A 25,689-nucleotide genomic window follows, 5' to 3' on the forward strand; every position below is an offset into this window, starting at 1 on the left:
AGGAGGAAATACTAATAAGGCATGTATACTAAAATCGTGAAGCATGTTACGTAATAACAGGCTAATCAGATATGAGATAATAACAATTCAAAGTAAATAACTCTGAAAAGGGCTTTTGTGCGTTCCCAGAAAATATTTTTCCTGACTTACGCTCTCTCAGATGGCTTACACAGACACACGCACTCATACCCACTCACACACGCACACACACATCCAGATATATATACTAGCTGACGTACCCGGTAATTCCCGGGGAAGTGGGGGCTTATCCTTTTACTATTTACTTGTTTAAGGGTTGTACTGGATAAATTGCGAAAATAACTCTAACAGTTATAAGTGTACTCAATTTGATTTATACCAAATAATATAGGAAAATGTATGGGCTTATTTCCCTTGGCTGTTAAAATAAAATATATTAGATATATATAAGGATCACTTCCAGGGGCCCTATTATCGATTTTTTTCAACAATCTGAGTATACCATGAGGTTTCCAGACATGAGTTCTACTCACGTGCCAAGTTTCATCAAAATCGATAAAACGATGTAGGAGGAGTTAGCTAACAACTCTGCAAACACACTCACAGACAGAATTTCTCACATATGTAGTAGATATATATAATCATCATATATATATATATATAGAGAGAGAGAGAGAGAGAGGGGGGGGGAGAAAATGTCGTCAGAATTTAGGAAAAAAATCATTTTATTTCTTCATTATCATTAGCACTTTTGTTTGTTTCTTGAACGAAAGCGCTAATAATAATGAAGAAATAAAAAGATTTTTTTTTCCAAAATTTTGATTTTTTTCTCAGTATTCAATTTCTGTACCTCACACCTAACACTCTATGCATACATACATACATACATACAAATGTGTTTGTAGTGAAACATGGGCTGTGACTGCGGAGGACATGCGTAGGCTCAAAAGAAATGAAGCTTGTATGATCCGCTGAATGTGTAATGTCAGTGTGCACACATGACAGAGTGTAAACGCCCTGAGAGAAATGTTGGATATAAGAAGCATCAGCTGTGGTGTGCAAGAGAGACGACTGCACTGGTATGGTCATGTGCTATGTATGGATGAGGAGAGCTCTGTGAGGAAGCGTCACTCCCTAACAGTGGAAGGAACTCGTAGAAGAGGGAGACCCAGGAAGACATGGGATGAGGTGGTGAAGCATGACCTTCGAACGTTGGGCCTCACAGAGGCAATGACAAAAAACCAAGACCTCTGGAGATATGTTGTGATTGAGAAGACCCGGCAAGGAAAGTGAGATTACAGCCATAGCCTACACCAGTGTAACATAGCCAGCCCATTTAAAAAGTACCTTTGAATCATTGGGTGACATTCCTTGCTTGAGGAGACCTACTGAGTCAAGTAAGTCAAAATCAAATGAAATCACAATTAAATGGAAATTGTAGTTGTGGCTGTTTCCAGTGCTGGTGATATGAGGTTCTCAAAAAACTCACACTTCTTAGCAACACATATTTTGGTTCCTCCACCAGTTACATGGACTCACTTTCCTCATGTACTACGTGGACACGCACACACGCACACACACACTTACATATACATATACAGGAGTGGGGCTGAAAAGTTTCTGGCTTTAAGGGTATCATAAAAGGCCTGGTTAGAGGCCCAACTTTCCAAGTTCTTTTACAAGGCTTATAAAAACTGAAGGGCTGCTACAATAAGTGTGTGAATCTGAGAGGGGAATATGCTGAATAAAATCATAATTAACTGATCTTCCTATATTTTGTTTTACCCAAAACCAGAAACTTTTCAGCAACCCCTCCTATATGTGGCTGGATTTGTGTTTGTGTATATGTGAGGGAGTGTGAGAGAGAGATATGTACTCTCAAATTTTTTCTCATGTGACAACCTATTTTCTAAAATGCATTTATCATTGAATAACACCTGAAGATGTTTACTGTCTGGATATAGCAAGAGAATATAGAGATAACTTCATATAAATAATCATGATTTGAAATCCCTACCTTATCTGTAATGTTTACACATACACAAGTACTTTCAGGATATGTAAGTATGTCAATATTTTTTCATTGTCATTTTATCCTCTTCAACGACCACTTCTCCATACTCGCATGAGTCAGCGGGGATTTGTTGAATGTTGAGGCAGATTTTCAATAACAAGATGCTCTTCCTGTCACTATGGTGCCATGTAAAAAGCATCCAATACATTCTGTTAAGTGGTTAGTGTTAAGAAGGGCATCCAGCCGTAGAAAACAAGTCAAAACAGTCTATGGAACCTGGTGTGGCACCTGGCCTTGCCAGCTCCTGTCAAGCCATCCAACCCATGCCAGCATGGAAAATGGACATTAGATGATGATGACGACGGAACATTTACGAAAATGCCAATTTTTAAACACACACATTAGAATATTTGAGAAATACATTAGGGAATAATTACAAATACAATAACATTTTACTACAATACATACTCTCCATAAATAATACTGTAACTGATGGGAGTCTTTGAGAAGACAGACCCCATCTTCTACCTAATAGATCATTAGTTTCAGAATCTACTACAAGGAAGAAATCTAAAATTATTTGATAATCATAGCAAACTATCTTATTGTACAGCTCAGTACAGAAACTGAGCTTATTACAAACTCCTCTTGTAATTTTTATAATTATCTTCATAATCATGATTTTTATTAGCAAAGAGATGAAGAGCTTCTTCAATAAGAGCCAATATTTAAGCCATAGTCTTTGCAGTCAACTTCTTCTAGTGCTGCAGCTTTCTATGTCCCTCTCTCAGCTGGGAGGTTCAAGTCTTGTTGGCTTGTAGGTGCTGGTGCCACATAAAAGCATCCATGCCACATAAAAACACCCATGCCACATAAAAGCACTTAAAAACACCTATGTTGGTGCCACATAAAAGCGCCCATGCCAGTGCCATGTAAAAGTACCTGTGTTGGTGCCATTTTAAAAGCATCCAGTACACTCTGTAAAGTGGTTGGCATTAGGAAAGCTATCCAGCCATAGAAACCATGCCTAAACAGACAAAATGGAGCTTGGGCAGCTCTCCAGATAACGAGCTTCTCTCAAGCTGCCAAAACTATACCAGCATGGAGAATGGTTATTAAATGATGATGATGATGATGACAACATTCAAATAAATATTTGTATTTTTGTTTACAGTTCATAATCGTTATTTTCAACCAGAAATGCCAGTTTTCCTGCACTTTCAGTGTCACATGACAGGAAAAATATTTATTTTGTCAAAAGCAAATGTTTTCCTGGTTAAAAAGTGAATGTGTTTCTCTTTACCAAACACAGTGAAAGTGCTTTTGGTGGGATGGGTGGATTGAAAGTGTTTGTATTGGCTGTTATTTGATTGCTTTCTATGTCATAGATTCAATAGTACTGAAGCAGTCATTTGAAACTTAATTACTAGGTAATTGGTCAGACACCACAAGTGAATCACCATAGTTTCACATGATCAGTCTATTAGTCAACTCATCAAAGTGAGGCTGTGATGTGATATAGTTTTCTGAAATGTTCTTCTTATAAAAGATCATTTTGCCACTCAACTAATTGCAGAGTTTTGAAGGCAGCAGACTATTTCATGTGCCTCCCCTCAGGGCCATTGCTAGGCCCCTGCAACTCCTGTGATTTCAGGAAGCCTCCATGGTTGAGGGGCCCCATGTTAAAATCAAAGTACATAGATGAGTCATCTATTTACTTTGGTTAAGATGTTGAACAAGAATTGAACTATATATGTTAACTAAAAATTTCAAGAAATAAATTGGTAATACATTGTACCTGCAAAAGTTCTTGTTAAAATATTACATTGTACCACGAATGTCCCTATCTAAATATGTTCTTTAGGATAACGTGAAATATTGAAATTCAGATAGAATAAAGTAAAATATAACTATGAATAAAAGGTGAGTAGATCATGAATTTTGATTGAAGGGATGGGGCCTCAAAACAAAAAGTTGCAGGGGGCCTCTAAAAGTCATGTGACATGCCTGCCTCCACTCTTGCCATTGCAGATGGCCAAGGATCTCTGTTACCATGGAGATTTGTGTATTTGACTTTGTATATTTTTGGATAAATCCCATATTGTCACACAAATAGCTTTCTGCAATTTCAGAGCAGTCTCCCTCCCTCCCAGTCAGCAATTACTAAAGTTGTTCACTGTAAATTGCCAACACCAAATATTTTTATGCCCAGCAAATAATTTTTGATTAAATGTTTGCAAGTGGCTTGAGTTATTATTCACACAGCCAACAAAATATATTTTCATTTCCCCGCTATTCAAGCAACAGCTACCAATGACAAGAAACTATTGATAGTACAAGAGCTCAATAAATGACACAAACAATAGTTTTCATGGGAGAAATATGTTCCCAGTGTCAATTTCTTGAAATTAACTTTTACGGTATATTTTCCTTTGTACCTATCTGCATAATGTGGGGCTTCAATAAGCTTTACATCCTCATCCCAAGTAGAACAGAAGCAAATACAATGAAAGCCATAGTTTTTCAGAATAGTAATTTTTACCTTGTGTATATACTGTTAATCATTCTAAATTTCTTCAATTAATATTTGATTTACTTGAGTAGATAATTGCCATGTTTTGCTCAAGTTAAGAAGGGTGCACTTGACTTGATGGGTCCTCTCAAGCAAAGCACATCACTAAAGATCTCAATCACTAGTCATTGCCTCTGTGGGGCTTAAAGTTCGAAGATCATGCTACACCACCTCATTCCTTGTCTTCTTGGGTCTACCTCTGCTACAGGTTCCCTCCATAGTTACAGATCAGCACTTCTTTACACTGCTGTCCGTGTCTATGTGCATCACATGACCATACCAGCACAGTCGTCTCTCTTGCACACCACATCTGATGCCTCTTATGCCTAAATTTTCTCTCAAGATGCTTACACTATCAAACACACACATTGACATTGCACATCCAGTGAAGCATACTGGCTTCATTTCTTTCACACCTACGCATGTTCTCAGCTGTCACAGCCCATGTTTCACTGCTATGCAGCATAGCTGTTTGCACACAGGCATCAAATAATCTGCCTTTCACTCTGAGAGAGAGGACCTTTGTTACCAGCAGTACATAAGTATGCAGGCCTATATAATAGTGCAGATACACACATATATGTACATGTGTGCGTGCATGCCTATATCAATATACACTTCTTTTTTTCTCTCTCTGATTCCTCAGCCCCCATTATTACATTAGCCGGTACAATAAACATCTCCATCTATTTTCAGGTTTACTACTTTTTACTACTCATTTTAGTAACCACACCCCCGTACCATTTTCTGTACCCATCCCTCCACCTTAGTGCCTTTCAAACATATCATCCCCCCCCACTCTTCACACATATTCATTCCTTACATTCTTATCTCTTCCTATCCCTCCCCTACTCTTCTCCCATCCTCCTGATAATATTTTGACCACAAACTAACACTCCTTTTTTTCATTCTTTTTCATTTTCTCTTCCTCTTTCTTTCTTCTTTCGTCACCTATTTCTTTTGACCATTCTCCTCATTTTAACACACACATCTTGTCTCCCCTCTCTATCCACTTAATACTACCACTACATTCTCACACCACAAGACCCCTTTGAATGAACAGCACCTGGAATCTACGTCTTCATACTTTCCATTTGTAATGACAAAATATGAACTTCTATTGGAATTTACATACCATGACAAAAAATAATTTCTACAACTTCTATGCACCACTTTCCTTGGATAATGGAACTGCAACTATAACATCCTACATATATTCTTATTTTTACTTTTAAACGATTATGATGATGATTACCATCCTTTTCCAAAATAATTCCTTATATTGAACTCAACCATCTCACATCATCTCTGATGAAGGGAAATCTCTAATATCCCAGAAACAACTGTAAGACTAACTTTCTCTTTATAAATCTTCTGAAAATTCCACACAGCCTTGGCTTTGTTGTCTCATTTTATTTAACCTATACATGTATGTATGTAAGTATGTATGTATGTATGTATGTATGTATGTATGTATGTATATATGTGTGTGTGTGTATGTGTGTGTGTGTGTGTGTGAGTATACATGTGTGTGTGTCATCATCATCATCATCAAATGATCAGGAATTGAGGAGCTATGGTGAATATGAATGGTGGATATATGGGATAGGGGAGACTAATGATGCATATAAGTTGGGATAATTTGAGGAGGTGGGGGAATAGGAAATGACTGACAGTACAGAAAAAGAATGTGAGTGAAGAGCAGCAAAATAATGATAATGGTACAATAGATATGGGAAGGATGGCAGAAGATGCGTGGATTTGGTGATCAATGTAAAGAGTGAGTGGAGAGGACATTATTAAGAATGAAAGATAACAAGGGAAATGGTTTCAGGTAATAAGACAGAGAAGTGGTATCAGGTAAAAGCTGGTGAAGTATGCAGTTCTGCTTACATTTAATTACAATAGCTGAATACTGCAGTCAGAGAGAAGAGATGATGGTGGTGATGTCTCAAGGAGGAAATTGGGCAGTACATACACACATGTGCATACGTGCATGTGTGTGTGTGTGTGTGTGTGTGTGTGTGTGTGTGTGTGTGTGTGTGTGTGTAAGTCAGAACTCTTTCTTGAGATTCCAGTAACCATTCCAGCCTCACATGCATTGCCATTGCATTGCCTATTATTAATTAGTCACTAAGCAATGATAACTTTTTAGCCCCACTGAATTTATTCCACAAAAATTTTCATAACCTAAAGAAAAATGTCAGGGTCATTCACATGTGAGGGGGATATGAATTGTCCTCTTTGACTGAAAAGGCATCGCTCACCATCAGTTTGTTCCATGAAGCTGGATGATTAATGGTTTTACATAGTTTTATTTATACATGCTGAAGTTTTCAGAAGAAGCAATGTGAAGGCATGGACAAACAAGATCTGAATGATATATCATGATAGTTCATCTGTTCAAGCAATACATCCTAAGTATGACATTTTTTGACAAAGCACAAAATAACTTTTATCCTTGCCAGCCACTCCCTGTGTTCTTAAGCTGAAATCTACCTTGAAAAGTGATTGATTTGATGCAGTAGAAAAGATCAAAGAAAATTCACAAGAATTTTGTACTCTCCTGAAAACAAGTTCCAAAATTGGGAAAAAAATTGGAAATAATGTATTGATAGTGGAGGGAGCTATTTTAAAGGAGACAAGTCCAGTTAAATTCTAAATGAAACAATGAAGCAATTAATTTATTTTTCAAAAGTCCAATTTGTTTTCAAAAACAAGAAACTATATATATATATATATATATGTCGTTGCCAGTGCCGCTGGTCTGGCTCCCATGCAGGTGACATGTAAAAAAACACCTTTTTGAGCATAGCCGTTGCCAGTACTGTGTGACTGGCGCTCATGCCGGTGGCACGTAAAAGCACCCACTATACTCTTGGAGTGGTTGGCATTAGGAAGGGCATCCAGCTGTAGAAACTCTGCCAGATCAGATTGGAGCCTGGTGCAGCCTTCTGACTTGCCAGTCCTCAGTCAAATCGTCCAACCCATGCTAGCATGGAAAGTGGACATTAAACGATGGTGATGATGATGATGATGATGATGATGATATATATATATATATATATATATATATATATATATATATATATATATATGTATGTATATGTATATGTATATAGTCTTCTACTCTAGCCTCAGCTCTGCCTGAGACTAGAGTAGAAGACACTTGCCAAAGTGCCATGCAGTGGAACTGAATACAGAATTATCTGGTTGAGAAGCAAGCTTCTTCCCACACAGCCACACCCATGCTATATATACATATATGTAAAAAGCACCCATTACACTCTTGCAGTAGCTAGCGTTAGGAAGAGCATTCCAGCCATAGAAACCATGCCAAATCAGATTGGAACCTGGTGTGGCTCTCCAGCTTATCAGTTCCAGTCAAACCATCTAACCCATGCCAGCATGGAAAGCAGACGCTATATGATGATGATGATGATGATGATGATGATGATGATGATGATGATATATATATATTTTGTTTTGAGATTTGGTTTGCAAGATTCTTTATGTGAGTTCGTGTGTTGAAGCATATTTTGTTGTGTCTGGGGAGAGTCATTCTCTTTTAGTGCCTTATTATTTAACACACTCACTGGTAAAGTTTTCACTCATTTACTTATTTATTTTTCCTAACATTTTCGTTGCATCTTGCAATCTTTTCAATAGTCGTTGACTCTGTCCATTATCTAAGTTGCTTTCTTTTTGTTTGTTTGTGTACATGTGTGTGCGCATACACGTGTATGTATGTATGTATGTATGCATGTGTGTGTATGCATGTATGTGTGTAAGTTTGTATGTATATATGCATGTATGTATGTATGTGTGTACGTTTGTATGTATGTATTCTGCATATTCATGCGTTTGTGTGTTTGCAAGTGTGTGTGTGTGTACCTCTGTCTCCTTATGTGTGCATGCCTGAGTGTGTGTGGGGGGTTTGTGACTATGTACTGTGTCTGTACGTATGGATGTATGTCTCTATATGTGTCCTTGTGTGAAGTGAAGTCTGTGTGTATATGGTCATGTGTTTCAGTCTTCATTTGCATATGTGTGTATGTATGTGTGCTTGTCTATTCATATAACCTATGTACTTGTCCGTCTGTATGTCTATCTGTTTACATTCATATCCATTTGCCTACATACATGTGCATACACACACACACACATACATACATTTACATAACAGCCCACTAACTATTCTACCTGTATATAAATATAAACTGTAGGTATGGGGGTATGATTACCTACTATGTATATTTCCTATTTATTACTGGGGATGTTTCATTTATGAGGACATACTCTTGTATTTGTCTGAGGGTTGGCTCCTTTGGGTGCTTGGATAAAAATGCGGACGTCAAGTTGACCCAGGTTGCTTCCACACATACATACATGTGTATGGTCACACACACTGACCCACATACATGACTATTGAAAAGGTTGCAAAACAAAAATTTTAGGAAAAATAAATAAGTAAATGAGTGGAAACTTTACCAGTGAGTGTGTTAATAAGGCACTAAAAGAGAATGACTCTCCCCAGACACAACAATATATATATATATATATATATATATATATATATATATATATATATATATATAGAGAGAGAGAGAGAGAGAGAGAGAGAGAGAGAGAGAGACAGACAGACAGACAGAGACAGAGTAGTCACCATATTTCATTCCATATTGATTACCTCCGATGAACACAGGGTTACATGATCAGATTGTTACCTAACACTCCATTGAATTCCAAGTGTGAAACGGATTGGTAAGATTGGCCGTCATGGATATATGATACTATACACTTCGGATAATATACCCACTCTACTGATAGATACATGAGTGCATATTTTCCTTATGGATTCTTCGACCACATACACACACGTTTATTAATTTGTTTTGCACGATTCCTGATGTGAAATCGTGTGCTGAAACAGAAATTGTTATATTTCACGGTGGTTGATTTTTTTTTTTGCACTCTTATTTGGCAAGGAAAAAAAAATGACCATCCCAAAATATAACATACCCGCGCGCGCACGCACACGCACACACACATTTGTTTTTAAAAAACATTTGACGATACAGCAAGCAGAAATGGAGAGAACCAAATATTGGTGACGCGACCTGACATACACGCAGCTCCACCTGATAAACACACATATATATATCGCCTTCACTAGTGATAGTTGTTACTTTCAACATCTGCTCGCTGTACTTACTAATCTCGGTTTGTTTTCAGTCAAGTACATAAAATCGCCTGACACCGGGTTACATTACATTAATAATTTCTTGTTTGTGGACGCCAGTGATCACACGATGGCAGCTTCTGCTAGAACTCTGTTGGAGCTTCTTTTACTCTTGATTCTTACTATAACATTTACTATTTCTATAAATCCAGTCATTTTGGGTAAGAAAATTTAACTATTGTCTACCATGATAAATTGTCTCATTTTAATGTTGCTTCTTCGAGTTTTAAAACTTTTTAGAAATCCCAAACACGAATTTCTCGGCTTGCCCCTCTCTTTATAATTAATTACATTTCCATCCTGTATATTTTTAAAATTTCGTTATTAATTCAATATATGAATGCTACAGTGCGATTTTTACTCTTTCGTTCGTTGCATGTTTCTCTAATCAGTCGTTGTATATGCAGCATCAGTGCTCTTAGAATATTGAATAATTCCTTCTTTTAGACAATAGTTTGTTTATCTGGCCTCTAAATAATTAACTCAATTTCGAAGTTGTGAAAGCGTTGAAATATTGTCATGAAAAGCTATTACATTTCGACTTTGTAATATTCTAATCCAGTTTGAAATATTCTAATTCCTAACAATAAAGCAAAGAACTTAATTTTTATTAAAGGCAGCTTTCACAATTATAAAACTACATTTAATTAGAGCCACATAACACTTAATCACAGTTAATTATCATGTTTTAGCTATGAACGTATTTAATCTAAAAGTTGATCCACATTTCTGACATAATCTCTACTGTCCCCAACCTCGAGATGTCCCAAAGTGACACTGACCGTTTTGCATTAAATTACAGAAAAACATTGTTCTCTGTGAGAATTTCCACTGTCAGTTGACTAACATTCACCCTTGCACTTTAAACTACAAGCTAACGTGGGACATTAAATTACAAGCTAACGTGGGACATTAAATTACAAGCTCCTTCCTCTTTCAAATCATACCATTTGCCATAAAAATAATGAATTAACGTAGTTCTAGGTGCCCATAAAAAGATGGTGACGGTAGGAATGGCTTACATCACGCCGTTGTTTAGCCCCTAGGGGACTAAACAATAATCGTACTGATCGAATATTTCTTCTTTCTGATTTTTCATATTTTTTCATAGTTTAGATTTGAAAGGAGAAAAATTATTACATAAAAACTTACATGATAGTAATGTTAGGTATGTACACACATACAGCGCACAGTCAATCCACAAATAAAGTATGTGTGCGTGCACGTATATAACTGAATATAAATTTCACAAAACTGAACATTAATCATTTTGTGTTGAGTATTCTGTTTTAATATCTAAAAGATTTTCAAAAATGCTGTTATTATATTTTAGTTAAGGTAGGATGGTCATGGGCGGAATGTCTTTGATAATAGGTTTGCTGGATGGGGGCTGATCAAGGGGCTAAGCAATAATAACTAACCACAAATATATTGTGTGTGTATATAGGAGTGTGCGTTAGTATGTACCACTATATTCGAACATGGGTCCAACTTTCTTAACATGAATCCGTAGAAATATTGGTTTCACATTTTGGCGCAAGGCCATCAATTTCGGGAGTGGGACAAATCAATTACATCGACCCAGTATTCATTTTATTGACCCCAAAAAGATGAAATGCAAAGTCAGCCTGGGTGAATTTGAACTCAGAATGTAAAGACAGGTGAAATACTGGTAAGCATTTTGTCTGGTGAGCTAACGATTCTGCCAGCTTACCTCCTTAATCCATAGAAATATTGGAAGAACAGAAATTATTTGAAAGGAGATTTGAATTTAAAAAAAAAAAATAGAAGAGGATGGTTATGGTTTGAATGCCTTTGATTATAGATCTGCTGGATCAGAGACAATCCAAGAAAGAAGTGACTCTTTTCTGATACCATGACATGAGTTCAAAAAATGATGTGAGTTCCAGGTAGTAATAATCTATATTAAAAGTGCTATTAATTATCTTTATTGTATCTGGGTAGAAAATATATGAAAGAAGCAGTTGGAGCATTTGTTGGATCTGATAGAGATTATAGAGAAATTGTAAAAAAAAAAGAAAATGATATCTTTGACAGTTTGTCTCAGTTCAAGAGACTGCAATTTGAGTTTATTTAAGTTTGGAATTCTGGATGCAAGAGATATACCTCTAATTTTCATCAGAAATAATGTTTCTCAACTTGTTTAATCTATTTATACTTTGAAAATAAGATGGGTTCCAAATTTCAGTAGCATACTCTAATTTTGAAAAAAAGCTTAGGAGTGGCTGTGTGTGGCACCAGGTAAGTGGAAGCCAAAAACAAGGGAAAGAAAAAGCAAGGGGTCTACCCTGGTGGTCGGATGTCTATACTTCAGAAAGCCATTACAAATTGCATCTGTAATGAGCAATGCTTTAATCGAACATTGTAAATATAGTCAAACTATTATTGTATATTTAAAATTGTAAATATTTAATCGATACAGCTACTTCACCGCTTTTATGTTTGTCTGTCCTTGTTCGTTCCCTCTTTGTAATGCCTTTATGGCAAATACTTATGAAATAAAGTAACTTGCTTACGAACCACATGGTTCCGGGTTCAGTCCCACTGTGTGGCACCTTGGGCAAGTGTCTTCTACTATAGCGTCGGGCCGACCAAAGCCTTGTGAGTGGATTTGGTAGACAGAAACTAAAGAAGCCCGTTGTATATATGTGTATATATATATATATATATATGTATGTATGTGTATATGTTTGTGTGTTTACATCCCCGTAACCTAGTGGTTCGGCAAAAGAGACCGATAGAATCAGTACTAGGCTTACAAAGAATAAGTCCTGGGTTGATTTGCTCGACTAAAGGCGATGCTCCAGCATGACCACAGTCAAATGACTGAAACAAGTAAAAGAGTATATGACATAGAAATTTTTGTCTTTAGTTAAGAACACTTTGAAAACCATTACCGATATAGATTTTGCTTCTTTTTACAAATTTGCTGAGAATGTATATTAAATTTTAGATAATTAGAAATAATTACTTTTAAATCCTTAATTGTAGAAAATTCATATTGTTTTTTTAGTTTTGTCACAATCAAATGTATTGCATTTAGACATGTAATACACATTCAGGATTCTTCACAATAGGTTTAGAGCCATTGAATGTAGGTACTGGTGTACCAGTGGAAATAAAGTTATTTTAATCAATTGTGTGTTTTTCTTGAAGCATAGCTAACCTATTTACCTCTTAAGTTTGAACTGTACATATGTCTTCAGTTACTGGCATAATTGTTGCTCTCCCATTCTAGGTCACATCTGATGAAGCAGACTTATGGTCAAAGGCCTTCTGCCTCTAACAATCCCATCTATTCAGACACAATAACAGCTCCATCTATTCAAATACAGGATATAACAATCCTATTTATTCAAACTTCATTATCAAATTTGTTCGGTTTAAGATTTTAGTTGTGGTTAAAATTATGATTTGAAGATTTGGCTCCTATTTCTAGCAGATGAAGCAGTATTGTAGAGCCTCCTTCTTTTGGCTTGAATGGCATCGTTTGATTGTTCATTGATTCCTCTGGGGAATAGATCTCTTATAGAAACCTTGTCTACCCTGCTATTTAGAAAACTTTAAATGTGTGTAATCAAGATTAACCTTTGCAATTAAAATTTTGAATCATGTACATGACGATGCAGATAAACCATGCCAAGTTTGGAATGCCAGTGGGTGTGTTGTTCCATTTGAAGTCTTTCTAAAAACTAACCATTTGCAAACTGTCTTGTTGGAAACTGTGTATGGTTGTGGTCATATAGTTTGTTGAGCTAAAACATAAAACATTTCTATTGTGAAATGTTTAATCTCTTACTTTCAAGGGCTAACTTTTATCTGGTTCCTGATAATCTCATTATTTTTTTCTCTCAATGCAAGTTCTCTGAGGGATTATTTGGCATTGTAAGACTTATAGAAATCCTATGGCTGTTTAGAAATTATTTCAACTTGGTAGACATGAAATAGAGCCTACCTCTGTCTTGATAAAAAATCAATGGTATTCCAAACATTCCAAAAATAGAAAAAAGTTGAGCTGTAAATTAGGCACCTTCTCACAGAAGTATTTGTATAATGGTATTAAGAAGCAAATGGAAGATGAGTATACTTGTTGATTATAACATGTATATATTTGAATTATTAGAATGAGGAAGAGGCAGCTTTTACAGTTTGAATATCTTGCTGATGATAAAAGTTTGATTTAATTTTAGCAAAAGAGCTGAGGGTAAATACCTTTGAGGAGTATTCTGCACACAAAATACACAGACTCACTAGTGTGTTATGATGAGCTGGTAATTGCAATTAACTATGAGTTTTCATACATCCTTCAAAGGTTTTTTAAAAACATGATAAAAAAAAAAAATACAAGGGAGTTGACTTCAATAGTATTAGACCTATCAAGAATTTTGGAAAAATAAGACAATGCAATTTAAGAGCGGACCTTGTCTTTAAAGCCAACTGATAAAAACAAGATATTCAGACCTTATTAGATTTGGACAAAATATATCTAGCTCAGCTGACAGCACCTAAGTATCTATAGAAATTGAATGGAAGTAATGATGTTAAAATAATAATGAATTTATTATATACAGTGCTCAGGTGCACTCCAACTCATCAGAAAAAGTAACCAAAGCTGCATGAACAGTACGTAGGATATGTAAAGGAAGTGAATAGCGAAAAAGTCTTGAAAAAAAAGGAAGAAAGTGGGTGGGTGGTAGTATCAGGTGTACTGTTGGTGAATTTCCGGAAGCATGGAAACTTTGAAGGATGTAGTGTTTCAACAGCTAACAACTGTTGGAGGTAATTTATTCCATGCTCCAGCTATTCTGAGTGAAAAAATGTTTCTGAAAGTCATAGGTACTGTGTTATTTTTTTGATTTTGTAAGCATGTCCATGAGTGTTATAGGCATATGGAATTCATAAAGATGCCCAAAGTTGTTTTTGGAAAGAAGGTGAATAATCTTGTGTGTTTACCAACATTAGACCAGAAGGGAGCATTCTGTATACTAAATACACATACAAAGAGGGTCTCACAAAGGTAATATAGTGAGTTGAAAAACTTCAGTTCAGATTTTCCATACAATTGGACAAAGAATATTTAAAATATACAAAAAGAAAAAGAAAAAAGCAAGAGACAACTCCCAGTTGATTTTAAAGACCCATTCCTACCTGCATTATCTTTATTTCTCCCAAAATTCTATTGGCTGATATTATTGATGTTATCTTCCTTTTCCTTTTGTTTAGATTTTAAAGACCTCTCGATAGATTTTTTTTGTTTCTTAATTGCATGGATAATTCAGTTGACCAGAGATTTTCATTTCAATCACATATACCATATTTCTTTATTCATAAGACATTTTTTTTTCCAGTAGAATATCTCTCCAGAAATCCCTTGTATCTTATCATTAAAATGTTAGGTTTGACTACTGAACCCAGTTTTCACTAGAATCCTAGTCTTGTAGATGTAAGTTTTCAATTACTATTCATATGTAATAAATATATCCCAATATCAATGTTGTAATATATTATAACCAGTAAGAAGTTTACAAGAATTTACTAGCAGCAGTAATTGAATGCTATTTGTTTTGTTGGGCTTATGGTGAATTTACAATAATGATGATCTTTGTGCCATTTGTTAACAAGCAGAAATACCCTTGAAATAGATGTCATCTGTTACCAGTCAGTTTAATTCAACTGCTGATAATAATGATCTATGAAACTACATGATAGCAAGCAGAGAACACTAACATGTATAATTGATTACAAGCTATGATTTATTGAATGTATAAGCAACATAGCAACTGGATAACCGAGTGACAGTATCGACACCAGATGAAAAAAAAAAACAAAACAATTTGTGAAAAGAGAAAACGGAAGGAGACATGAAAGAAAAACAAAAAAACACAGGAACGGAAAAATGTGAACTTCATCATAAACAAAATTCCAGCAACTAGAGGAAGACATAAAATTATGGAGTATACAGTCTCAACAAAGGTGATAATGTGTAAGACAAGATTGGCTGAAAAGGGGCAGATGAGTTTGCTGAATGTTCATTTTGGTGCTACCTTTTTTTGAAGAGGCTTGTATGCATGAGAATGAGGACCTGAATTACAGAGAAGCGACTTGAAGAGTATGAACAAATAATCCTCAAGTTTTATAAGTAATCAGTATCAGGATGTAAACAAAATTCCAAATAGAGCAAGTTGGCAATATGGATGAATTGGCATTAACATCTGATGGGCTGTCAAATAAAATTGTTGAAAATAAAAGTGCAAAAACAGTTACTATAAAAACACATGCATTTGAAAGACCTACACTGTTGGAAAGACCTGTATAGTAGGCTTGTTAGAAAAACAACACGAAGCTCCTGCCTTTTCTATCTTTAAATAAAAACAGTGTCCAAAGAAATCATTCTGTCTATTGCTTTTGTTCATTACACAGGGCGCATTGATGAAGTCAGAGTGAAGCTGTAGTTGTATTCAGAGTATCCAAGTGGTTTGTTGAAGAAACCAGCATTACTGGTGCGAGATTAATTTCAAGCTCACAAAACTGCAGGAACAAGGACAAAAGAAGTTGAGCGACTAAACAAGTAGTTACCCCTCGTCACGTATATGTCAGTGGGTGAAACCATCTTGGGTAATTGTGAGAGTAGAATTAATGACCAGAATATTTTTTGAAACGTGGAATTCATACTGCAATGGATTGCAGCACAGATATACTTCTTTATGAAAGTAACAATGACCAAGAAACAGTTAGCAGTAGTGATATTAGTCTAAATAACAGGAATGTTATTTTTTTGCTATCTGTCTTGAGCAATCCTAAGGCACATACATAAGTAGCCAGCCAAACAACTAGCATTGATTCACAGATCCATACTGCTGTCTAGTTGAGAACCATATGGCATATTGTGGAAAGCAGAATGTGCCATAACCTATAACCTATCCAGACACCCACTGTTTTTTTTTTTACAAACAATTGTTTGTAATAAAGAGTGGGAATCAGGGTAGGTTATGCTCTTTACTTCAAGTCAACCCTGATCCAGACCTATAAAGATCTCAGCATTTCAACTGAGAATTTCCATTGTTTAAGATGGCAGGCTGGGGTTTGTGGGGGAATTGATTGCTATGTAAATGATAGTGGTACAGTAGTAATGTAAATACCTTTACTGCTCTACTGAATTCCTTTAACTTATCCCTTGTGTCCCATAGCCCACTCTATTAAAAACATTCAGAATATCAACATTTTGAATTTTATTGGAAGTTGACAAAATTCAAAGTAGAAACTGACCAATTTATAGAATTCATTCAAAATCTGTATGATTAAGAAGTTTGATTTACAACTGTAAAATTCTGGGTTCAATCTTCAACCCTACTGTGTGACTATGGTGTCTTCTGTCATAACTTCAGAGTCAACAAAAGCTTTGTGAGTGAAATTTAGTTGACAGAAACTGAAAGCCAGTTGATGTACTAATAGCCCAAATGTCTGGTAACCTATTTAATAAATAGGTTATCAGGCGTCTTATTTCATGTTTTTTGCTTCAAGTTATATTCATGGTGCTGCAAGATGTCAATGACTGTGACACTTAACTTTTAAAATGATTCATTTCACCTTGTTGTAAATAGAGTCTGAGTTCAATTACAGCTGGAGAATAAAAAAAAAAACTGAACTCCAAAGGGAGGCAATAGTAAATTACCTCAATAATGTGCCAGGTAAGGTATGGAAGAGTTTAATCGTTATGCACAATAATTTACTGAACTGTGAAGTAATTTCCAAAATGTAGTACCAGTGTGTGGTAGTGAATACAGAAACGTTAAAGTATTGAAGGAAATACTTCATGGGACTTGTCCTGCTTTTGTGTTCCGAGTTCAAATCCTGCCCCAGCCTGCTAGGGTTGTTGACTTAATTTTTTGCTTGATTTATACACTACCACCTAGTCTTTGAGTATCTTTTGTAGAGTCTACTCTGTTTCAAGCATTCAAGCCATGTCTCCAGTTTAACAATACCTTTCTCCCTCCTTCACATGAATCTTCCAAGAAGGAAGCTTGACCTTACCTTCTTGAATTGAAATATTAAAAAAAAAATCATTGAAATTTTTCTTAAATTGATATTGGAATCATTTGTATTGTTATAGGTTGTACTTTGCTTTTTTTTATCTTCATTTATAGTTCCTGGAGATGGAGGTAGCCAGATTAATGCAAGATTGAATAAAAGTGCAACTCCTGTTGTCTACTGTGAGAAGAAAACTAATTATTATTATACATTATGGCTGGATCTTACTCAAATAACTGTTGCTCAGGATTGTTTCGTTGACAACATGAGGTAGTTCATCAGATTTTAATCTACTTTATTTCATAGATGGTAATATATTAGTATTTCAGATGCATGCTTTAAAGTATTAATAGTGCACATGCGCACACACACTTTATTTAAAAGTTCATTTTTGAATCATATGATTTCAGGTTTAGTCCCATTGTGTAGCACTTTGGGCAAGTGTCTTCTAATTTAGCCTCAAGCTGATCAAAGTCTTTTGAGTAGATTTGAGAGACAAAAATTGAAGGAAGTGTTGTGTATACTACATTTATGTATCCTTGTCTTGATGTTACATGATAATAGTAAACAAGCATCACTGTTATACAAGAGGTGTCTTAAAATTTGTGATTATATAGGCTCAGGAATGGCTGTGTGGTTAAAAGCTTGCTTCTCATTAGTGTGGCTTTGGGTTCAGTCCTATTGTGCAACAACTTGGGAAATTACAGCCCTGGGCTGGCCAATGCCTTATTTGGTTGATGGCAACTGAAAGAAACTCATTGTATATATGCGTGTGTGTGTGAATTTTACAATCGGTACTGAGCTACAACTACAAACTGCAAGCTATGACACCACTGTTTGTAGCTGAGCTACAAGGGTGATGTTTGTTGATATTTCCTCTTAACAAATTATCCACTAGTTCTGTACTTTTGAAATTCTCTGGAATAAAAAGACCCTTATTTGAAAAACAGGTAAGGGTTGGTAACAGAAAGAGCATCCAGCTGTAAAAATCTGGCCTCAAATACCTCCCCATATAACCCATGCTAGTATGGAAAAGCAAGTTAAAGTGCATGAATGGACAATATATCTATTAGGCAAACAGATGTAAGTGGGTTAGCTACTAAGATACAATTTATTTAGTCATCTCAAAAGAAGGTATGAAGCTTATCGATTGGTTTGAGACTGACTTTCAGTATTCATTTTGTTCTTATATGCATGTAATAGTAGACTGTAAAATTAGATTTGATTTAAATTAATTATTAGCTATAATTTGGAAATGAAAGTGTTATCTTTTGTGTTTAGGTTATCTTGTTCTAATTTAGTTATGGATTTTATTTTCCATGATTTCGGATGCTATAAAGAATAGCACACAAACCCTGTTGGCATGAAACATCTATATCTAGACAGATAGGAAGACTTAGTATATGTCTTTCTACCTACATAGCTGAAAATATATCTTGAAGTGCGCAATCTATTTCATCATTGTGATCGGCAAAGCACTCTTTAAACACAAAGAGTGCTTAACTGTAAAATACTAACTCCAACTATTCCTGTAAACATATGAGTCTATAGAATCCTTCAAAGTGTGCTAGCATGGTAAAAGCATAATCATAATTTAATATGAAGTAGCTGTATGCTGTCAACTTAATGTGACAGTCCCATGAAGGGAATAATACTACTGTTGTTTAGACCTAGGAAGCTGCACCGCTTCTTGTCAGCCTTGACACATTTCCTGTGTCCTTATGTTCACAAGGGGGAGACAAGCACCTCCACCCAGCTAAGCCTGGATCCAGAGACATGTTTCTGAGTTTTTTCTCATCATCAGTCTGGAGTAGCATGACCTGCTAGTCGAAGATGTCCATCAAGCTCTTGTAAACATATAATAATTCTAGTGAAATACATTCACTGATTTCAAATTTAGAAATAATACATTTCTAAATCTCTCAGAGAGATTTATGCAGTAGTGATACAATGAAGTAGTTGTATGCTGTCAACTTAATGTGATAGTCCCATGAAGATAATAATACTACTGTTGTTTAGACCTAGGAAGCTGCACCACTTCTTGTTGGCCTTGACACATTTCCAGTGTCCTTATGTTCACAAGGGGGAGACTAGCAGGTCATGCTACTCCAGACTGATGATGAACAAAGACTCAGAAACATGTCTCTGGATGCAGGCTTAGCTGGGTGGAGGTGCTTGTCTCCCCCTTGTGAACATAAGGACACAGGAAATGTGTCAAGGCTGACAGGAAGCAGTGCACCTTCCTAGGTCTAAACAACAGTAGTATTATTCCCTTCATGGGACTATCACATTAAGTTGACAGCATACAACTACTTCATCGTATCACTACTGCATAAATCTCTGAGAGATTTAGAAATGTATTATTTCATAATTTAATATATTTAATTTCATACTCAGTATTTGAAGTTAAATGTGAGTGTGGAATAAATATTAGGGAGATTTGTAATTGAGTTTATTTATATGCACTGTGAAATTGTTAATTGATCTAGAAATCATCATAGCTAGTGCTGAACTTTCTTTTACAATGCTGTGCTGTCAAAATACAGTTTTCTTAATATTGTTTTGTTTTTTTCTTGTTCTTTGTTTGCAGATTAGTGTATAATAATGTAACTCGAAAAACATTAGATTCCCCAGGTGTTTCCATTGATATTCCTGGTTTTGGCAGCACTCCAACAGTAGAATATTTAGACCCTGGGAGAGAAAGATTCAGTGAGTTAATTCATTCCTTTTAATTATTTAAAAGATGTTTTTCTTAGATTTGATGTTACACATTTGTATTTATTAGTTTCTTTTCATAAGTTATTTTCTGATTTTGTATTTTTCAAGTCAACCCTATTTTTGGTTTATGCTAATTGAATTCTTATAAATACACCTGCTGATGCTATTGATTCTCAGTCACTTTCTCAATATCATTATTCTTAACCAGTGTCCTAAGTTAGCATTAAGTATCTAACAGACTATACTCAATTCTTCAGCTATGAAACAGTCACAAATTAAATATAATCCAATTTATCTTTTGTTTTTTTAGCTCTAAGACAGCTCTGATCAATTAGACCTATGATAAAATGTATTTCAGCCCTGTTGATCTGCTTTTAAAATATAGGCATAGTGTATTCAGGACTACACACCATCCAATATATTTTTCTATTTTTAAGTAAGCTAAATATTTCAAAAGTTGTGTGTGGTGACCTAAGATGTGAAGTTAGCCAGTCTAGAAGACCTTGAGATATATCATATTTTTAAATGATAATTGATTGCTCAATTTCAGAATTAGTGAATTCCTGCAAAACCCGTTTCTCCAATACTTTATTTTAAAAAAATCTATGTATTATTGCTGGAAAAAGAGAATTTAACAAAAAACACCTCTGTAAAACTATTTTTAAAGTACTTTTTTTCTAGATTCCATCGTTGTTATCTTCAATAGTTAATATTTGCTAATCATCATTGTTTTCTTAACTTATTCATTAAATTTTATTCATCAAGCTTCATTAATGTCTGTTTTCCATGCTGGCATTGGTTGGATAGTCTAACAAGCTGCATCAAGCTCCAATGTCTCTTTACAAATTTTTTCTTTGGTATTTCCATTATTTCATTAACTGTGTTAGAAGATAGATTACTGAGTCTTAGTGTGTTACAGATAGTTTATCTTGAGAAATCCAGGTACATAAAATTACAAATCAATTCTAAAAACTGTCAGCATTATGATGCCAATTATTTTTCAATTAAATATATCAGAGCAAGTAGAGAATATAATGTACTGGCTATAACAAGGTTTAGGTTTACACCATTGAATTATGATATGAACACCTTTAAATCAATATTAAAAGTTATGGTTTACATACAATATAATTCATTTTCTACTTCAAGGTTCCTGGTAAAGCATAAAATCACACTTGTAAAGAAGTTACAAGTAGAGTGTATGCCTATAGTAGATAGCAATTGTTAAACTAATTCAGCATTAACTGAACATTTCATTTCTTTCTGGCAAAAAGTTCTGTTTCAAACATACAGCAACATTTTCTAAATTTGCAAAGATCTATTTCAATATAATTAAAGCATTTCATTGAAATTAAAGCCAATTTTTACTGTTTCTTTTAGCTACATACTACTATTATATTGTTAAAGAACTTGTCAAACTGGGATTAACACGAAATGTATCTATTAGAGGAGCACCATATGATTTTAGACGTTCTCCGAGTAAGTGTCATTTTTTCATCTGTTTTAAGTATCTATGTTAGAAATACTGGTGCATGATTAGCTTGTAAAATGTATACTAAGATACATGTTACTTTAACTGATGTGTGACCTTAGCTTATGCTACATTAAAAAGAAAGGAATTATCTACAAACTTGCAGAAGTAAATATTGCATAACTTTTTTGTCAACTCCCACTTTCAAAATCTAAAGAAGGCCTGTATCTGTATGTGTGAAGGTTTATAAGGTTGATAATATGGCTTTGGATGTTTTAATTAAACCTGTGATAGGCACATCTGCTTAAATAAGTCCCGATGAATAGGTTTTTAATTAAACCTATTCAATGGGACTCATTTAACTGGGAAATAAAACTGAGATAAGCTTCAATTTAATAAGTCTGGTTCAAAAGGGAAAGTTTTGAATAACTATTGACTTCTGTTTCTAATTTTGTTTTTTTTTAACTTCCAGATGAATTTCAAAACTATTTTAAGAACTTTAAATCACTGGTTGAAGAAACTTACAACAAAAGCAATGGATCTAGAGTTACACTGATTGCACACAGCATGGGTTGTCCAACTATGCTATACTTTCTCAATTCTCAGACACAGGCTTGGAAAGATAAATATATTAACTGTTTTATCACAATTTCTGGAGTTTGGGGTGGTGCTGCAAAAACCCTCCGAGTCATGGCGTCAGGTAAGAAATAGTAATTGTCAACATCCTTGAATTTTTTTATAGTATGTTTTAAAAAATAACGAAGTATTTAGTAATTATATTGTCTAAGAACAGAAGAAATTTTGATTAAATTATTTTTGTTATTATCACATTTTCTCTTATAGAAGATTATTGTAGCAAATATATCTTTCATTTTACTGGGTGACTTTAGATTGAGAACGATAATTGCTGCCTAACATTTCTAGAATATTTGCTTGAAATGATCAAAACATTGCAAGGTTTGCCTATTGGCAACAGTTAATTTAACTTAGATCTACATACAACTCTCTGGCCACGGTTGAATAGATAACATATTTACTTATCATCATTGTCATCTCTATTGACATGGATTGAATGATACAGAGCTATATTTCTCAGTGTCACTAGTAAAAACAATGCAAAAGTTCATACTATTATCTAAATGATGAATGTTCTTTTCTACTTTATTAAAAAAAATTTTATTAAAATATTTTTGTTTTTATTCATATTCAGGAGATAATCTTGGTATTTTCATATTGAAAGATAATATTGTTCGGAAATACCAACGTACTGCAACTTCAACAGCTTGGCTTATGCCATATGATACTTTCTGGAAACCTGATGAAATCCTTGTTTCCCATCCTGGCCGCAATTATACTGTTAAAGATTACAAACAGTTTTTTGAAGATTTGAATTTTACAACTGGCTTTGAAATGCGTAAAGACACAGAAAATCTTGTGAAAGACCTCCATCCACCTGGAGTGGAAGTTCATTGTATACATGGAATCAATGTATCTACACCAGCTAGCTTTGTTTATGGTAAAGGATTTCCTAATGTTCAACCAACGACAATAAATGGAGATGGAGATGGGACAGTAAATGTACAAAGTTTACATGGTTGTCTTCGATGGTCAAAACAACAAAAACAGCCTGTTTACCATCATACTTTAGAAGGAGCAGACCATTTGAAAATATTGAAAAATCAGACATTAATTGATCTAATTTCCCAAATAGTAACCAAAAAATCTAAAAGCCCTAAAATCAAATTGAAAAAGTAAAAAATGAATGCCTGAATAGACTTTATTAAAACATCCCTCTCAAAAGCACATTTTTTTCTTATTGTGGCTGTCGAAGCTTAAAAATGCTTGCAATTTATTTTTGTTTGTATTTTTCTGCTGTTTTTTTTATGGTGTGACATGTCTTTTATGGTACATTTATCTGACTTGTATAATTGTTGAAAATTAATGAATTTGTATATTGGCATGTACTGAACTGTTTCTACTATTCCATTTTAAAGAGAAATTCAGTTTTTAGTGAGCTCCTTGTCACTTAGTTTGTTTTTCAAGCCAATATTCTCTTCAGTTACTTTTTTCTAAGTCAAGTTTTTGTCTTCATGTTCTGAGCTGAAAAGTTTTCTAAATTTAGATATTGAATTTAAGTTTCATTTCTTTTAGGTATTTATCTTGACTATTTGCAGTTCTGTTGAATCCTAATGACTTGCTGCATTATAAGCAATTTTTATGAATAGATTTTATGTCAATAGTTGGAAACTTTTTCATAATACCAAAACACATCAAGATTATATTGTTATATTTCTATTAAAATATAAGAAAATAATTAATTTTGCTTCTATGCTTCAGGAAATTAAAAATTATAAACTGGGTAAGTTATTCTGGTAATCTGTAATTTTTTTATGAACAGTTGAACATGAAAATAAGATTTTGGTTATTGACTTTTTGCAGTTTTATGTGCATTTAAATAACATTGGTTTACAATTATTTTGTAAATGTGTTGCTTATCCAAACAATCATATCATTTATTAAGTGTAAAATGACCATATTTCATTAAAATGGAAGCTATAGAGACTCTTAATTTTAACTTGAACCTCCAGCTTAGATGGTTTCACAAAGAAATTATGCTGAGCTGTTAGATGAAATGCGATGTATTTCCTGTAATTTTATTTTAAAATTTTTGATTTGACTTGCCAAGTTTGCTCCCTAATGTCACAAAAATAGTCTGAACTTTATTCATCAAGCTTTACTTTATACCTGTGGACCTTATTGGCTTTAAGATGATGGATAAGTTTGTTATAAAGGAACATTTCTAATGCAATAGATGTCTGCTTCATTATTTTCAAATATAAAAATTCTTGATAAGTTTGTTATAAAAAAAACATTTCTAATACTATTGATGTCTGCTTCATTATTTTCAAATATAAAAATTCTTGATGTTATGACATAAATTGTTAGCAAATTCATTTTACTGGATGTAATATTTTTCTTTGATTTAATTGCATTAAAGTAATAGTTGCTATGTGAGAAAATCAGTTATGGTTGATCTTTAGATATTTCAAATAAGTGAAGCTACCATGATTTACTGTTTTGCCTGAATTATTGACTGTAATAAAATCATGTGTATACAATATTCCAGTCTTAATCTTAGTTCTTTTCAAAACTAGAACTAACATAATATTCAGATTAACACTAAGGTGTGAGCTGGCAGAAATGTTAGCACGCCAGGTGAAATGCTTAGTGGTATTTTGCCCATTGCTACGTTCTGAGTTCAAATTCTGCCAAGGTTGACTTTGCCTTTCATCCTTTCGGGGTCAATGAATTAAGCAACAGCTGCGTACTGGGATCAATCTAATTGACTGGCCCCCCTCCCCAAAACTTTTGGGCCTTGTGCCTAGAATAGAAAAGAATATTCAGACTAATACCGAATGCTATCATATTTGAATTCAGCTTTTCCATTCTGACTTGATCAAGTTTGACACATTTGGCTTTCTTGATTACAGTTTGTAGATATTATAAAGAAAGTGTTTACTGTATGAAATTAATGTCTCATCTTACTGTTCCATCCTGCTGCATATGGTTTCTCTTTAGGATGAATTATTGAAAAGAAAAAGCCTTCTTCATATCAAATGCTCTCAATTCTGTGACATATAAGT

General features: G+C 34.4%; 1 protein-coding gene and 1 long non-coding RNA gene across 3 annotated transcripts in view; one reads left to right on the forward strand and one right to left on the reverse strand.

Moving 5' to 3' along the window:
- LOC128247568 (uncharacterized) overlaps positions 1-25,689 on the reverse strand; it is a 100,084-nt gene that overhangs the window by 46,188 nt on the left and 28,207 nt on the right. Inside the window, exon 1 of one of the 2 annotated variants that reach the window (XR_008263891.1) lies at positions 10,960-11,005. The exons of the other annotated variant lie outside the window; for it this stretch is intronic. This is a non-coding gene — a long non-coding RNA (uncharacterized LOC128247568). Of the gene's footprint in view, positions 1-10,959; positions 11,006-25,689 lie in introns of those variants that run through there. 2 annotated transcript variants of the gene reach the window in all.
- LOC106873008 (phospholipase A2 group XV) lies at positions 9,619-25,166 on the forward strand. The gene is made up of 6 exons (XM_014920206.2): positions 9,619-9,968; positions 17,973-18,126; positions 20,447-20,565; positions 21,955-22,053; positions 22,518-22,745; positions 23,256-25,166. The coding sequence occupies exons 1-6, from the start codon at positions 9,878-9,880 to the stop codon at positions 23,798-23,800; spliced, it is 1,236 nt and encodes a 411-aa protein (XP_014775692.1). The 5' UTR covers positions 9,619-9,877; the 3' UTR covers positions 23,801-25,166.

The sequence above is a fragment of the Octopus bimaculoides genome, chromosome 1 (genome assembly GCF_001194135.2).
Source record: "Octopus bimaculoides isolate UCB-OBI-ISO-001 chromosome 1, ASM119413v2, whole genome shotgun sequence".
NCBI lineage: Eukaryota > Metazoa > Mollusca > Cephalopoda > Octopoda > Octopodidae > Octopus > Octopus bimaculoides.